The sequence below is a fragment of the Aricia agestis genome, chromosome 14 (assembly GCF_905147365.1).
Source record: "Aricia agestis chromosome 14, ilAriAges1.1, whole genome shotgun sequence".
Classification (NCBI taxonomy): Eukaryota; Metazoa; Arthropoda; class Insecta; order Lepidoptera; family Lycaenidae; genus Aricia; species Aricia agestis.
In genome coordinates this window covers 15,624,111-15,641,704 of record NC_056419.1, presented here as the reverse complement: position 1 = coordinate 15,641,704, position 17,594 = coordinate 15,624,111, and the positions used below count along the sequence as shown (strand labels likewise).

Sequence of the window (17,594 nt, the reverse complement as noted above, 5' to 3'; positions counted from 1 at the left end):
TCCATAAAGAAAGTGTAAGTGCACTTTCCTTGTTCTATTAATTGACAAAAATATCATGGTAACATTAGAGAGAGTAGAAAATAATGTTGTGTATTGTGTTTCCGTCAATTAATACCATCGTTCTCGATCTAGTCATATAAATTGGTTTGTTGTGAGAATATATTCTTACTCCCTTATTGATAAGAATATTTGTTCCTGTATTTGTTTGATGTTAAAAAAGTCAGAGAAGATATTGAGTACTTAATTATTATTTAATTAGTAGTTTAGTATATTTAAACATTTGCACAATATAGGCAATAGTCAGGGAACATGGGATATTTGAGGTTAAGTGCTCTTCCAAATTGATTGGTCAAGTTAATTGTATGTGATTTGACATGAAGCATAACTAAGGGTGAAGCCAAACGAGCGTAACTTTGTGAGTCGTGACTCTTGACTCCGTGAGTCGCAGAATACGCTACTTGACCTCATTTATTTTCTTCATGCTAATCGCTTCATAATCATTCATTATTACAAAAAAAACTAATATTTTAATATTTTACACAGTAGAAACCCGTAAAAATGTTACTTGAAAAATATGCCTTATAAATGGCGCCGAAAACACTGTCCGCCATAGTGTGACGTCATACGTTTTGTATTTTAAGCTCTCTTTATTGAACATTTTTTATATGCTAAATGTAGGTACGCGTCTAAAAGTGCCCAAAAATTATAAAAGAATTAAATAAGAAATTAGAAATCATTTGTAATGTTGAAAACTTTTGGAGAAAAGTTTTGGCCATTTCATTTCCCGTCTACAATAAATGGAGATAATGTATAAAATTCAAGAAAATATATTTTACAAATCTTTCTAGGCTTATTTTTATTATTTATGTACAAATAAACTTACATATAACGAGCGCGATAAATAAAAGATATTAAATTACGAATAGAATGACGTCACATCCAATTCGGAAGTACCGCAAAAGCGTTTTCGTCAGTACAAATCCTATTTTCATAAAATTATATTTTCAAATCGACTTTATTTATCAATCTTAAGCTTTTATTTGATGATAAGGGTAAAATACGGTTTCCTAGGCTAAGTTCTACTAGAAATATGTATTTGTTCAATGAAATTGAATATAGGTCAAGTAGCCTATTTCTCTCGCGTAAATTATGTTTCATACTTATCATGACTGACAAAATTACGCTCGTGTGAATGAAGTAGGAATTTTCTACGAAACTGAATGCAACAGAAGTTCTGCCGACCGAAATTCTGCGACTCACGACTCACAAAATTACGCTCATATTTTGCTATGTCTTATGTCAAAACTCGTAATTTTTTTTTATTTCAAACTTTAATTCTGGGCTAGGCTAAGAGCCTCGAGCATAAAAACTCTCGTAGTCTTGCTGACACAAGATTTTTTATGCTATTCTAATAATATTAAGTATTATATATTTTACACTTCACTTTTCGCATATTTTGTGATTTGTCTCATAAACAGTATGTTGTGTAAAAAGTTGTGATAAGTACTGTACATAATCGTAAGTGTATGTTGTATCGTAGAGAATAGACCATTTTGCAGTTACGCTACATTTTGTTTTGGCAGCAAAATCGTAATAGAACATGAAAAGTGTAAGACGCAAGATGTTCATAATTTATTGCCTAATTGAAATGTAGTATTCTATCAATTGCACAAGTGCTTTTTTTACAAAGACGAATAAATTTATGTCATCAAACACAGCTCATATAAGGTACGGCTAAAGATAGCCTTTCGAAGCGAGCGTCTATCTTTATAGCTGGCCTGTGATTTTCTTATCTTTACCGCGAGCGACTGCGACAGACAAAAATTCAAATAAAATGCCACTTTATAAACTAGGCTATAGGTTTAATTTTGCTCTCCGCAACAACAAAGCAGCGGCGGCATGGGTCGCTAGACCAATGTCGGTACAAAATAAAAACCTAAAGCCCATGTCATAAAGTTGCATTTTATTTGAATTTTTGTCGGTCGCAGTCGCTCGCGGCAAAGATCAGAAAGTTACCTTAACCCAGGGGCAAACTTATTTTGTCTACTGCCCACTTTGAGAACAAATTATGTTTTAGCGCCCCCATCGCTTCAATTTAAAGTGCATCCAGATGAAATAAATCAGCCCCTTAGCCTCCATTTTTTTCTGGGTCCCACACCCTTAGGAGAACTATCTCGACTTATGCGGCAGTGAGTTTTGTAGTAGCCATTCGGCGCTAGATGGCGTTGGTATCCGCAATCGTGCCAATCTCGTTGTACATAATAAATGTTAGAATTTGTAAGTAAATAATTTATCAGTACAATTTAACAATATTATGATTAGGATAATATAAATAAAAGTTGTCGTTTTTTGGCCAAACTAGCATTAACACTCCATAACTAGAATTAACTAATTCTGGCCTAAATGTAAACCAAGTGCAGCAACAGGCTATAATGATAAGTGATAACAATTTAAATATCACGTAGGTATTCATCACGCAATAAATAGATCAAACATCTTCTTTTTTTATTGAATTGAAATAGAATCTGCACGGAGTATAAAACATGAACTAAATAATTAAAGTAGTTTCCTGTGAATCGACTCCATTCGGACACTTTGTAAATACTTACTTACTTACTGCGGCGCAGCGACCCAAATTGAGTCTTGGCCTCTGACACAAGCACACGCCATTTCTTTCGATCCTGTGCGACATCTTGCCATGATTCGGCTCGTAACGCCTTCAGGTCCTTTTCTACCTCCTCCCTCCAGCGGTATCTGAGACGGCCTACCGGTCGTTTGCCAGTCATTTGCCCCACATACGCTTTTTTGCCGCTCGGTAACACTTTGTGTAACACTTTGTGTAACACTTTGTAAATAGCCTAATGTAAACATTTGTTTTATATAAAATTAAATATTTGCGTCAAGGATTCGTATTATTTACCTTTTAACGGCATGGAAGTGGACCTTCTGCTTTCTTCGTATAATAGGACGGTGAGACAAGATGGGGTGTAATAACTTTCTTTTCAATAACATGAAAAGTATTTGCTCTGATCCTTTACGAGTAGTACCCTACCGTCCCATACTTTTCTGTAGTTTCTGTATTATTACAGACGAATTCTTACACACAACGGACTTGCCACAGCAATCTCAGGGAATGCGAAGAAATTCATTAAAAAACATTGTGTAGCTATTTATTTGGTATATTCAGATAGTCATAGGTACGACTTACCTCTGGTGCTGAAGCAATCATAATTATTGTACTTACTACTTACAAGGTGTATTATGGTGTTTCACAAAGTAACTGACTGATAACGACCGAACATATTTAGAATTTAGTGCCGTCCTGGTTTATTGGTATTTGGGACATATTTTATGAATTTTCGAGACCGTTGACGTATAAATACGTGAAAAATTCGATATGAACCAGCCATAAGTCTGCAGTTGGATATAACATCGGCATCGGTGCAAGTGGTGAGTGCCCAGAAATACTTTACTTTGAGAACTGCTTATTCCGATTTGATATAAAAGTGCTGATTTACATTTGAACATTAGCAGTCGTCAGTGTCACTACAGTCAACAGTTACGCCTCTAGTCCACCGACGCTGCAAACTGCGAAATTAATGCGAAACTGTAATAGAGCGAGATGCAATATAACGCATTGTCGTGTGGCGGATGAGACTGTAAATCGGTTCGCCGCTGTGTCGCAGTTCACAGCGTCGGTGGACTAAAGGCATTAACACTGTATTCTACTTTCTTACTTATAAGTCTCCTATCTTTGTCTAATATATTATAGGAATGTCTTGACATAAGAAGACGTGGCATCTTGTATAAGTAGATATTTAATGTTTATATATTTAGTAAGGCGGTGCAACATTATAGGTATCTCCTTTATTGACTCTTATCTCTAGATACGAAGATCAGTATGAAGATCCCCGTTGTATTATTGGTGTTGGTGGCGGCGGCGCTCGCTCTGGACGATATAGAACAAGAGTGGGCCGCGTATAAGGTGCGTATCAACGCGACGCAAAAGATGTATTAAGAGGAGTCCACACCGCCCTTTTTTCTATACAAACGTTGTCCCCTGTTTCCTCCCTGGATAATGTTAGTAGAGTTATAATTTTTTTCCTGAATATCTGCGGCCACTAGTACAATGTCCCTATGTTTTCTTTTTTTTCATAATTAAATTATTAAATAAAATATGAACATTCAAAAACCCAAAAAAATGGACAGATTTTCCGCTGTGTTTAAACATCCAGAAAACAGATTTGGCTAGATTATACAAAAAAAAAAAATAGAAACACAGCTCAAGCCTTTGTTTAATATTTGATGAAAAAAGTACTTAAATCGGTTAAGTTTTGGGGAAGGAATCAGGGGAACAACGAATCGTTGATTTTCTGCAGTTGTCTCTATCGCGTTCTGCGGTATAGGCTGGAGGTAAGGGAGACAGCTATAGATATTACACGTACTTTTTTTTCATTTCTCTAGCCGCTGGTGTATCCTCTTATTGCTTTAAGTTTTAAAATAGTTCATCAAGTTACTATGATCTTGGTGTTGAGTGTTGAATCACGAAACGATGGCCCTAGTGGCAGACTGTGGTAAGTAATTCGATCCTTTGTGCTATGTGTCCTCAGTCCTCACACTCAAGTCTTAACACACTGAACTTGCTGTGCCAAAAGTAAGTTGGTTAGCAGTCGCTGCTGTGAAACTCACGTACTCAAATCCACTACTATTCCTATAGTCTATACTATTCTAGAGGCATCTAATTGAAAATAACATCTTTATCATAGCTGGGCACCGTTAATCAAATAGTAACATTCGTTAATCGTTAATCCGTTAAAAAAAATGTTAGCTTCGTTAAACGTTAAAGCGTTACATTTCGGACGAATTAACGCAAGTTAACGTTAATCGTTAATCCGTTAATATGTGTAATATTATGGCATTGTTGTAACTTATATCATTGCGTTAGTGTACATACAAAACCTGCTGGTTTAAGGTTTTGGAAGTTAACAGGTTAGGGACAAAACAAAATACTTCTATAATTATTGTACTCTAGGTAGAATACAATAATTAAAGAAGTATTTTGTTATTATAAATCACTAGCTGTTGCCCGCGACTTCGTCCGCGTGGACTTCAGTTTATAGCGCGCGATGTCAACAAAATTGGTGTCAAAAGCTTTTATAAAAAAAACCCTGATACCCCTTAAATCAAAACAGCTGTGCAGTGTGCACATATTTCATTTTTTTAAAATTAAACTTTATATATTATGCCAAATTTTAAAGCTTATTTAGCCCCCCAATTACACAACTTTACCCATAAACTATTTATCACTGATAGGTTTAAGGTTACGTCACTATATATAATATAAAATACGGACTTATTAAATAACGTAAAAAAGAAATAACAATCGAAAAAATTCAAAAACCCGCATGTATGATGATACCACCTCTTATAACAAGATGTTGGGCAAGCGTTAGCGCGATGTAAGAGACGCACGGCGCCATCTAGTATGAATTTTTGGAATTAACTTAATTTGAACAAATTCTCGTATTTTTACCTCCTTACAACCCTTTTTCCAGTAAAAAGTAGCCTATGTCCTTTCTCAGGCTTTAGACTATCTGTATACAAAATTTCATTACAATCGGTTCGGTAGTTTTGGCGTGAAAGCGAGACAGACAGACAGACAGAGATACTTTCGCATTTATAATATTAGTATAGATTAGTATAGATTTACATGTTGATAAAGAAGAGTGCAGTATAATTTAGTTAGGTAACTAAAATATACTGCACTCTTCTTTATCCATATGCAAATGATTTATAATAACAATAAACAAATCTCTTCTCACTCGCACGCGCCTGAAAATGTATATCAGCTAGTATTGTTTTTGTTTCGTCTGAACCTGTTTTCGCGCCGCGCCGCGGTGCCGTGCGGTAAATAGTAGGCATTGGATTAACGATTAACGGACTTCTGCATATTAGCGGAAGTTAACCAGTCCGTTAATATTTTTAAAAGTTAATCCGTTAATCAAAATGTTAACTTCGTTAATTAACGATTAACGGATTAACGAGTTAATGCCCAGCTATGATCTTTATAGCTAACTGCACTGTCTTTCAGGCGAAGCACAACAAAAAGTACTCCGGGAAAGAGGACCTCTTCCGTAAGGAGTTGTTTGTGAAGACCAAGCAGATCGTCGAGGAGCACAACAAGAAACACGCAGCCGGCCTCGTCACCTACACCCGCGCGGTCAACCAGTTCGCAGATCTCACGCCGGAGGAGTCGCGACGATACCTCTCCTGCCTCAGGTAATTGCAGCACGATAATGCAAATTGCAATCTCAAAAGTGTCAGGAATCACTGGAAGTTGCTTACAACCTTTTATGAAATATAGATGGAACCACATTTTTAAGCTCTGAGCGAGCTGATGACGTATAGCTAGGAAGTAGGAACATAATATATTCTTGATCACGTGAGACCGCATTGAAATCGCCACGTTATATTGTAGTGTATGTCACACCTCCCTCCTATATAAGTTAGGTTAGTTAATTATTAAGTTAGTTAATAAAGATCAGTCGCGACTAAAACATCTCTTTCAATCAGTCTCCCCTAAGCCGCACATTGCATTATAATATGGCAGACTTACTCTTAATCCCATGCCCATCGTCGGATGGGCATGTAAAAAGTTGTCTGACAAGTAAGATGATCCATGCGTCGGCATGGATCATCTTACTTGTCAGACAATCAGGTGATCAGCCTGCGTTGTCCTAACCAAACTTGGAAATAACATGTTTCCAACGCGGGAATCGAACCCACGACCTCCGAGTCAAGAGCCGCGCTCTGTACCACTAGACCACGGAGGCGTTACAGGTGACGAGTACCGAAAAGCTGAAGGTCGAGCAGTCCATTAAAGCAGAAGTTACGTAGTGACTATTTAGTAATATATATGACAGACGGCTTAATGTGCGTGCCCTTCGCAGCGGGACAGGGACCCGGAACGGAACGTGGGCGAGTCACGTGCGGGCGGCGGGCGCGGCGGTGGCGGACGAGGTGGACTGGCGGGCGAAGGGCGCCGTCACCCGCGTCAAGTACCAGGGGATGTGCGGCTCGTGCTGGGCCTTCAGCGCTGTGAGTATACATAATACAACAAGTAACAACAGTATATTCGACCTATGCAGTAGCGGCGTAAGGGGAGGGCGACGCTAGGCGGCCGCCCAGGGCACCGAATAAAAAGGGGCGCAAGGCAGACAAAACTTTTTACCCCTACCGGCACCCTGGGCACCGAAGAAATTTGCCCAGGGTGCTGGTAGTGCTAAAACCGGCATTGGAGCTATAGATGATAAATTGATTACTATCCAATTTTGATCGTCCCTCATTAGTAGTAGTTACTACATAATATTTTATTTCTAGATCGGCGCCCTCGAGGGTCTGAATTTCCTGAAGCACGGCAAGCTGGTGGAGCTGTCGGAGCAGAATCTGGTCGACTGTGACAGGCATGATAAGGGGTGCCACGGTGGGTTTCCGTCCCGGGCCTACCATTACATTATAGAACAGAACGGCGTCGACACGGAGGCCAGCTACCCTTACGACTCCGCGGGCGGCCACGTCTCCCAGTGCCGGTCGGTACCACCCCCTGCTACTTCCTGTTCCTTTTAGTTGAAAATAGAAGGGAGTTATAGGTTTGATGTGTCTGTCGGGGATACACCCAGACAGACACGTCAGACTTATAACGCCCATCTATTTGAATTTGCCCATGCAATAAAGTGTCACATTTGAGAGCCTTCCCTTCCGTACGTCACATGTGTGACGTCATTTTACATCTTAAAATTAATACCACCTCAATAAGTTTTAAATACAAATGATAGCCTTCACATGATGCAGCGTGTTTAAAAAAAATAATTGAATTCTGCAGATACAAGGCGGACGCAGTCGGCGCGCGGGTGGCCAGCGTGGTGGGAATCAAGCAGGGCAGCGAGGAGGAGCTCCAACACGCGGTCGCCACCGTCGGCCCCATCTCCGTCGCCATCGACGCCGGCCAAATAAGTTTCCACCAGTACGGCGGCGGCGTATACTACGACGAAAACTGCTCCGAACGGAAACTCACCCACGCCGTGACGCTGGTCGGCTTCGGCACCCAGGCCGGCCAGGACTACTGGCTCGTCAAGAACTCCTGGGACGAGACTTGGGGCGAGCGGGGGTACGTCAAGATGGCGCGCAACAGGAACAATCAGTGCGGCATCGCCACTCTAGCCGTGTACCCGATCGTCGTGTAGACGCACCCGCGTACGCACACTGCGGGCGCGCACGCACTGTGCGGACGCGTGCACGCTCATTGCCAATAAAATATTAACTTGAATCGATTACTTAATTCTTTTGTATTTCTTGATCAAAGATCCTTCTGATGTTTTTAAACCCAGATGATAATAGTTTATATAAGCTATAATTATAGCGACAAACATACTGATTTCATAAAGCAATTTATAGGTTGTAACGTGTAGTTACTATAACTTCTCTTTATGTGATTTGTGTGTTCTGTGTAACTAACATGAATATTAAATATATTGCCTATTAATAGAAATATTGAATTAATATGTATAAAATGTATTTTATAATTTTTAGTGAATAGGCAAGATAAGTTATTTCAACTTGCTAAGTAATATTTGTTTAGAATATTTAAAAAAATATAGTTGATAGAGCAGTCACCTTAGAACAATACATAAGTAGTACATACAGGATTAGGTTATTAAAAAATCAAAAAACATCTTAATAAAATAAATATCAGTCTTTTAATTGCATCACTTAAATAGGCTCTGTTCATCACTTATTATATAGTAACAACCGTTCACTATTTACCTTCGACGGGGTCTTTATTTTAACGGCATAAAGATTACACTAACAGTTAAATATAAAATATACAGTTTTATCAGATATCACAATACAACAGCAGAGTACAACCTGCCGTTTACCGCGCAGAACTTAAACTACAGTATCTTATAAAAATTAAGAGAAGATACATTTATGAGCATATTCTACGCAGCCAATAATATTTATAAATAAATGGTAGTATGTATATGCCTTACTCATGAAATACTTAAAGTATTTGGATTAAATATTAGTCAGGCTAAAATTCTGGCATTGGATGTTCAATGTTTGCACGCAGTGGTTGCCGCACTCGAGTTGTCTACAGCACGGGTATGAGCGCGGCGGAGGCGATGCCGCAGTGGTTGCCGCGGTTGCGGGCGAGCTTCATGTCGCCGCGCTGGCCCCAGCTGCGGCCCCAAGTGTTTCGCAGCAGCCAGTAGTCGCCACCCGCGTCACTACCGTAACCCACTAGCAGCATCTGGGAATGAATATCGAGGTTAAACAATCGGAATAACTCTTATAACTATTTATGTAATTTATAAATCTACAGCGACGAGGCCAGCCTATATAATATATTTTGTATTCAGCATTACTGCGTTATACTGTTTTTTATACCTATCTCACTACTATTTACTATATTAGTCTCAGTCGGATCCCGTAGTGTTAATTGTTATCAATAGTGTCAAATATATATTTTTTATTCTGGCATACGTACCGCATGGTTAAGGTTATCGGGCGTGCAGGCGGGGTCGTAGTAGACGCCGGCGGAGTAGCCGCGGAAGGAGGGGGGCGAGGCGTCGACGGCGACGGCGACCGGCCCCGCCGCCACCGCCGACGCGAGCGCCGCCTCGTCGCCCGCCCGTACCGCCGCCACGCGCACGCCGCCCGTACCGGAGAGGGGCGTGCCGCTTCTGTGAGTAGTTAACAACATATTATAATATTTTGTAATTTTGACTTTTGGAGAAATATGGATGCAAAATAGCTATGAATCTGCATGTGTGGAGATTTTAAACGGGATAAAATATCATAAAAAATAAAATAACACCCTTTTTTTGGTTAAATGGACACTCCTAATGTAAACAGACCCTGTAATGTAGACCCCGTGCGAGTTTCTTAGCATCAACGTTCTGAAAGTATTTGTTACAAATCTATTCGGAAATAAAACAATTTTTATTTTTATTTTATATATACCATTCCATACCATAGGGCTGAAAGATTTTAGCAAGTTCTCTAAGAACAGAACCCCCCCCTCCGCCCGCCCATTCCGCCTCTCAGCACTCGATTCCAAATAGCTTGCGCGCAGGGTATAGTTAATCAATTATTAGTACTATCGTGTTTATTACCTGCACTGGTTGTCGACTCCCTCGTAAGGGTATGACTCCTCGGTATCGATGCCGCCGTTGTCGCGGATGTATTTGAAGGCGTTGTCCATGGCGCCGCCGCTGCACCCGCCGTTGCCGTACTCCGCCGAACAGTCGACGAGGCTCTGCGCCGACAGCTGCACCAGTTTGCCGTATTTCAGGAAGTACTGCCCTTCTAAGGCACCGATCTGTGCAATAATAAATAATAATCAATTCACTATATTCGCCTTTGGAGGTGAGGTAGCAGCGAAATGTTAACGTTGATCGAGGTGCGTCCTCGGGCAGCTTTGTCATTACAGAATTTTTACTGCTACAGACTATGTAGTTATGAATAGACTCGTATACAAAATTTTGCACGCTACCATATTTTGCACTTTGTGCTATTGCTAACTAAACTATGAATATAAGACAGTGTTAGCGTTGTTGGACATGTGCTTTTAAATAAATAACTGATTGAAGACATTGAGTTCAATCGCAACATCAACGCAGTGGCACATCAAAATAACCTATCAGCTATCGCACCTCGTTGTCAGTGTCAAATTAAATAATCCAGATTTATCTTGTATCTGAAATCTAACTACATCTTTAAAGTCAAAACTAACGGTCACTTACCGCGCTGAAAGCCCAGCAGCTGCCGCAGTGTAGCTGCTCTCTGGGGGCGCTGACGGCCCCCGCGGCACGCCAATCCACCGCCGGCGGGGGCGTCGCCTCACCGGGGTCGAACTCACCCCACACCACCTCCCCACTCCTGCAACACGTTGTTAAAATAATATAACTATCCATGTAGAAGTCATATAGGTCTGGCTGCCCAGTGTAAAGTCGAGGATTCAGAACCAAATAGTCTATTGTGTGGTGAACCATACGGCGAGTCAAATTTCATAATAATTAAATATTACCTATAAATAAACTTGTGGGTTTTGCTTGTAGTTTAGCCACAATACTAGCCGTCTATGAACTATTAGAGAAATTAAAGAGCATAGGGCTGTAGATTGTAGTCCTGTAGATAGGGCTACATTTTTGAACTAACTAGAGATCGCCCAATGGCCGAAATTCGACCTTAGTTTCAACGACATTTAGGACTACTACATAGTATATGACATTCTCTTTGGACTACTACCTATATTTTGTAAAAAATATTGACTATCATATTTTTTTTCAACTCTTGTCTCTGGGACTCAGCTGATCTCAAACTGGCCGTGTAAGCATTGTCAAGTATCTAAGATTCAATAAAAAAAACTATAATCCATTTTCAATTTGTGACCTTGTTGTCAACAGACTTCAACCATAAATAAAAGAGATATGATTCGTATGTATAGGCTTCTCACTCAAAAATCTGTCATTTTTCCTAGTGTGTGTGTTGTAGGGTGTGTAATGTTTTATTTGTTAAAAAAATGTATGATAAAAGCATAATTTCAAAATAATATTAGCTCGATGCACTCCTTCACCATATAAGCTATAACTGTGCAAAATTTCATTCACCTACGTTTCCCCATTTTTCGTCAAAAGGGATACAAAGTTTTTGGCTCACGTATTAATAATTATATAGATTTTGGTATCTGCAGCGCCATCTGTGTTTTGTATTTATCTCTTTGACTTGTATAATTCGTAGTGTTTCAGAGTCCCATACAAGAGGGTGGTGTGGCGGTACCCACAATTCGCCTAACATTCCTGCATCGCGCTACCGAAGTTTTCTGAGCGCGTCAGGTTATATATAACAGCTGAGATGTATCACGTGGGCTTTGGCCTGACCGAGCATACCACCTCGCTCGGTCGGAAGATCTTCCTTTGGCCTCCACGCATATCCCACATTGGTGACCCCCGACAGAACACGCCTCCTTCATCATTATCACTCCCCGCCCCTCCGCACCGCGCCAGCCAGCATCGCCTCATCGGTACATCGTCCACTAGCCGCAATGTACCGCGGCCTGGGCGACTCCGCATCGGCATCATCGGGCTTTCTCACTACACCGACCGGTCAGCAAGCAGAGCACATCTCTCCTGGTCAGCACGTAGCATCGGCCCCGCACGGCAGCTTATCTGACTCACTGGATCCCGTGCAGCAGCTTACAGTTTCGACTCACTGGGACTCACTGCAACAGTTACGACTCACTGGAACACACTGGCACTGGCGTCTCAAGCGACAAGACTTCAAGATTCGACCTCCGATCTTCGGGGGGGAGTGATGTGGCGGTACCCACAATTCGCCTAACATTCCTGCATCGCGCTATCGAAGTTTTCTTAAAATAAAATCGAAGACTCGTCGACGGAAGAACAAGTCTACATATTAACGCTCCCGGACGCTACACGGATGTACCTACTGTCCGTAGTGTCGACAGCACGCAGTCGTACCACGACATACTAGAAGACTTCCCCGGCATCACATGCACGATTGACAGCGATGAACATCACGCCGAAACATAGCGTCGAACATTTCATCGAGACGTCTGGGCCACCGCTGCATTGTCGCGCACGACCGTTACAACGGCATCGCTACAATCAAGTCAAGAAAGAATTCGAGAATATAATGCAACAAGGTCTCTGTCGTCCCAGCAAGAGCGCCTGGTCTTCTCCGCTTCACGTCGTACCAAAGAAGAACGGCGACATAAAGGTGTGCGGCGACTACCGACGACTAAACGCAGTAACGAAGCCCGATCGCTACCCTATACCACGACTTCACTTTCACTTTCCAACTCGCCGGAAATACTATTTTCTCTACGATCGACTTGAACCGGGCCTACCAGCAATTACCAGTCCATGAAGAGGATATAGAGAAGACAGCAATCATCACACCATTCGGTTTATTCGAATTCCCAAGAATGTGTCCCGGCCTTAGAAACGCAGGCCAGACATTTCAACGATTTATACACGAAATACTGCAAGGCTACGACTTCGTCTTCTCGTTCATCGACGACTTGTTGATCGCGTCCAGCAGCGAAGAAGAACATCGCCAACATCTGCGGTGTGTTCTTCAACGGCTAGAAGAAAACGGAATCACAATCAACCCAGCTAAATGTGTACTCGGCAAGCAAGAAGTTCAATTCCTCGGCTTCACCGTAAACAGCGACGGAATCAAGCCGCCACAAGATAAACTACAAGCCAACGAAGATTTTCCGCTACCGAAAAACATTGAAGAGTTACGTCGTTTCCTCGGTATGCTAAATTTCTACCGAGACAGCATACCGAACGCCGCTACAATTCAAGCCCCGCTACACGCATACCTGCACAATGCGAAAAAGCGAGACTAAACACCGATCGAGTAGAACGAAACATCGAAAGAAGCATTCATGGCTTGCAAAAATAGCATCAAAAACGCTGTTTTGCTTGCCCACCCGAATCACAAAGCACCGATCGCTATTTTCTCCGACGCCTCGGACACCGCAGCGGGAGCTGGTAATAAAACAATTCAACAATAACAAATGGCAAACACTCGGCTACTTCTCTAAGAAATTTACAACAGCGCAAACGAAGTACAGCACCTACGATCGCGAACTTCAAGCTATCTACATGGCAGTAAAATACTTCAGAAACAACGCCGTATCACCCGCAATCTAACGGCATGATCGAACGCTGGCATCGAAGTCTCAAGAATTCACTGAAAACAAGACTCATCAACAGTAATACATCGTGGATCGACGAGCTACCTACAGTTTTACTCGGACTACGCGCTGCCATACGAGAGGACACCGGAGTCAGCGCCACAGAACTAACCTACGGTCGTAACCTACGATTACCAGCCGACTTCTTCGAAACAACATCATCATCATCATCATCGAGCCTAGATCATACCTACATCGAGCAACTACAAAAAAACATCAACTCTCTCAAGCCGAAAAACAATGTACAGCGCCACGGTAATCAACGTAACATCTTCATACATCGTGATCTACTTACGTGCGAATACGTATTTTTACGTAACGACGCCGTAAGGAAACCACTTCAAACACCGTACGACGGGCCGTACAAAGTTCTTCGACGAGAAGAAAAATACTACGTAATACAACTACCCGATCGCACAGCAACAGTATCCATCGATCGTTTGAAGCCCGCCTACATACTGAGTGAATATTACCTCGGCGTGTCAACGAGCAATGTACAACAGTCACCGGTAATTCTCAATTTACCTAATACCAATTTACCTGTTACCTTACCTTCACATACCAATAATTTACCTCAAAATACCTCATTACCTTTACCCGTTACCTCATTACCTTTACCTGTTACCTCACAACCATTACCAAGTGCAACACCGATCAAGCAGAAGACACCAGCAAGTCCAGTACAGAAGACAACAAGAACGGGCCGTGCCGTCAGACTGCCGGTACGTTTCGCTTGAGGGGGAGCACTGTAGCAGTACCTACGTTCGTGCGCAGATTGAAACAAAGAAAACAACGCGCTCTGAAAAGAACGCACGCCGTCTTTGTATACGTTCGTTATAGAAGTTGAAACACAGAAGAAAACCGCTCTGCAAAGAACGTACGTTCGCAATGACGAGAGAAACTCTCCGTGTAATAATACCGGACATGAACCGGCCCTGAAAAGGGCATTTTTCTAACAAGAATTCTTCGCAACACTACACTACGCGTCTTCACATCGAGGCTACGTCGAGCGAGGGATCTTCGCAGCGTGGCTACGGTCTTCATGGCGTTTGCAGAGCTTCAGAACATCTTCACAAAATGGCGGCACTACAATTATTACCGGCACGGCGGCGACCGGCAGCGAGACGGCGTCGGTATGGACACAGATTACTAGTATACAGGGTGTAATAAAAATAAGTGATAATAATTAAGGGTGTGTACGTGTTCCTTGTAGAGAGTTTACTGTGAAAGTAGCAGCGCTGAAAGACTAAATTTTTTTTTCACATTTATATGGGCAAGCGCCCCAGCGTCACGAGTTTCTCTATACAAAAGTGAAAAAAAAATTTGGTCTTTCAGCGCTGCTACTTTCACAGTAAACTCTCTACAAGGAACACGTACACACCCTAAAGTATTATCACCTTTTTTTGTTACACCCTGTATATTTGTAGAGGTATGGGATGCGCGCGCGGACTGAATTCGCGGCCTTTCCTTTTTTTCGAATGGATCTATGCTAATGGCCCTGTGTGAGAGGGCCGTGTTAGCTTCATCGGGAAGGAGACTGCCGTTTGGCAGTCTTGTGTTATTATTCGAAAGGGGTCAGGAGACCCCACGTCGCCCCCCGGTGGGCGACGTTTTTCCGGATTTTGGGGAATAACGGATTTATTATTATTTAAGGTTGGTACTAGGGGTCCGACCCCGGCCGCACACGCTGATGTGTGAAGCCGCTCGCGCGCGTAGCATAACTAACGGCGTACGAGTGTTTATCGCGATAGAGTAGCTCTGGTATTTTAATCTTTTTGACTGAGAGGGCCGGCCCTCCCCCCTCCCGCGTGCGGTCGGGTGGACGCGCGCGCGATTGTCCTTATGTCGAGGAATTTGTCCGCAGTATTGATAGAGCTGTCTATGTCAATATCGCGAACGCGATTAATGATTTGGGTGCCTACTCTAGTAGAATCCGAACTCGTGCCCGGCCGCGGGTTCGTTTATGTGTCAGAGTCGGTCTGTGCGTCTGTACGTGTGTTCGTGTTAGCTGTGGGACCTCGGAGGCGGCGCGCGCCGGCGTCGTCTCCGGTGTGTGTAACGCGGGTGTGTGTGATTTGTGTTTACGTAACTGTACACAGTACGTTATGTATTCTGTTATCCTATCTACTGGGTCGGCTAAGATATGCTTAGGCCGTTTATAGGGGTTCCTAAATGTATTATAGTTTACATCGTAATTAACTGCCCCTCTAATTTGGGGGTTGGGGTGGTCTTTGCCTCTCTCAAAGAATCTTTCTACAAGTTCTAATTCGCGGCCTGCGAGAGCCCATACGAGTATTTATACTCGGGCGATGCCAGCGCCGCGAGCCGCGGCGCGGCCAGATCCTCGCGCGGCAATCATAATTACCTTGTAAATATTTCTTATTCGATTTTTTTCTCTTTCGTGTTTTGTATTATGTCTCTCTCTAATGTGTAACAGCCAATAGAAATTAATCTTTTAACTTTTGTACAGACTTAGAATAATAATAATTATGTAAAATTTTTGTATATAAACCGCACAGATTGTTCAATTATAGCACTTCAGTTCACCACAGTATACACAGAGTTTTACTCTATACTCCTCCGACCTCTAGTGAACTCTTAGAGAGACCAACCGGTCCTCTAAAGTGGTACTCACGTGGCGGAGCGGTGGTAGCCGGTCATGGCTCGCAGGAAGTGGGCGTGCGGGAGGTGGGAGTGTCGGTTGCGGCGCACGGCGAACCCCACCTGCCCGCGCCGGTACTGACGGTTATGCGCCGCCAGACGAACGCGCAACGTCGTGTCCAACTGCAAAATAATAAAAAATAAGTTTGTTTTTTTTTTAACGCGCCAAAAATTTAGTGACGCTTACCTCAAATTAAGAATTAAATAAATTGTTTTTTTTTTGAGTTCCTAATGTTTTAAATACGAGTGGATTACATGGGATGGGATTTATTTTGTTTTTTAAACCTTGTTTATCTAGTTTACGTTTGGATTTGGTTGTGGTTGAAGAATAGAGATTGAGTTTTGAACTTGCCTCATCTGTACGTTGTCGAGCTGCGAAGACCGCCATCACACTCAACATCACAACTGCACTCATCAGTAGAGACGCCATCGTCAAAATATTCATCAAACTCCGAAGAAGTCGGCTCAGTATACAGTTCACGTGTGTCGCCGTCGCTTCTCTGAGGCCAACAAATTCAGTTTTTCCTTTATACCACATTTTAATATGAATCCACTCGCTCTAAGCTCCTTATGCGTACTGATAGCTCCCGTTTCCTTAATAGTAAAATTACGAGATTAGGTAGTACGAGTGTTGGGGCTGAATCAGCGAAATTCCCATTCACACACGACCACAGTCGCATCGTAAACATCACGCGTCACACCTAACACCACGTCACCAGTCCGTTGTGAACACGCGAATGGATTCATTCTCAATGCACCACTCACCTTTGTTAACTTTTATGGATATAAAAAATTTAAATGTACTCACTGCTTAGAGTCATAAATGTTTTATTTTACTGCCTTTCTACCGACTTCCTAAAAAGGAGGTAATTTTACAGGCAGATTCGGTATACCATTTAAGCATACCTGTAGGTATGTAAGTTATTAACCATCTCATATTATCATTTCAGTATTTCCCACATAAACCGCAATCACTTAAGAGGATACAACAGGGGCTAGAGAAATGAAAAAAAAGTATGTGTAATATCTATAGCTGTCTCCCTTACCTCAAGCCTATACCGCAGAACGCGATAGAGACAACTGCAGAAAATCCAGAAAATCAACGATTCGTTGTCCCCTGATTCCTTCTCCAAAACTTAACCGA

General features: G+C 42.1%; 2 protein-coding genes across 2 annotated transcripts; one reads left to right on the top strand and one right to left on the bottom strand.

The window, feature by feature from the left end:
* The first annotated feature begins 3,802 nt into the window (after positions 1-3,802).
* On the top strand, positions 3,803-8,338 carry LOC121733785 (procathepsin L-like). The gene is made up of 5 exons (XM_042124139.1): positions 3,803-3,985; positions 6,092-6,279; positions 6,951-7,098; positions 7,381-7,589; positions 7,883-8,338. The coding sequence occupies exons 1-5, from the start codon at positions 3,902-3,904 to the stop codon at positions 8,241-8,243; spliced, it is 990 nt and encodes a 329-aa protein (XP_041980073.1). The 5' UTR covers positions 3,803-3,901; the 3' UTR covers positions 8,244-8,338.
* A 727-nt stretch (positions 8,339-9,065) lies between these two features.
* Positions 9,066-16,880, bottom strand: LOC121733951 (procathepsin L-like). Its single transcript, XM_042124354.1, has 6 exons — positions 16,803-16,880; positions 16,425-16,573; positions 10,806-10,941; positions 10,176-10,381; positions 9,548-9,743; positions 9,066-9,310 (listed from the first exon to the last, which is right to left on the bottom strand). Exons 1-6 carry the CDS (start codon positions 16,878-16,880, stop codon positions 9,152-9,154), a joined length of 924 nt encoding a protein of 307 aa, XP_041980288.1. The 3' UTR covers positions 9,066-9,151.
* Between the last annotated feature and the right edge of the window lie 714 nt (positions 16,881-17,594).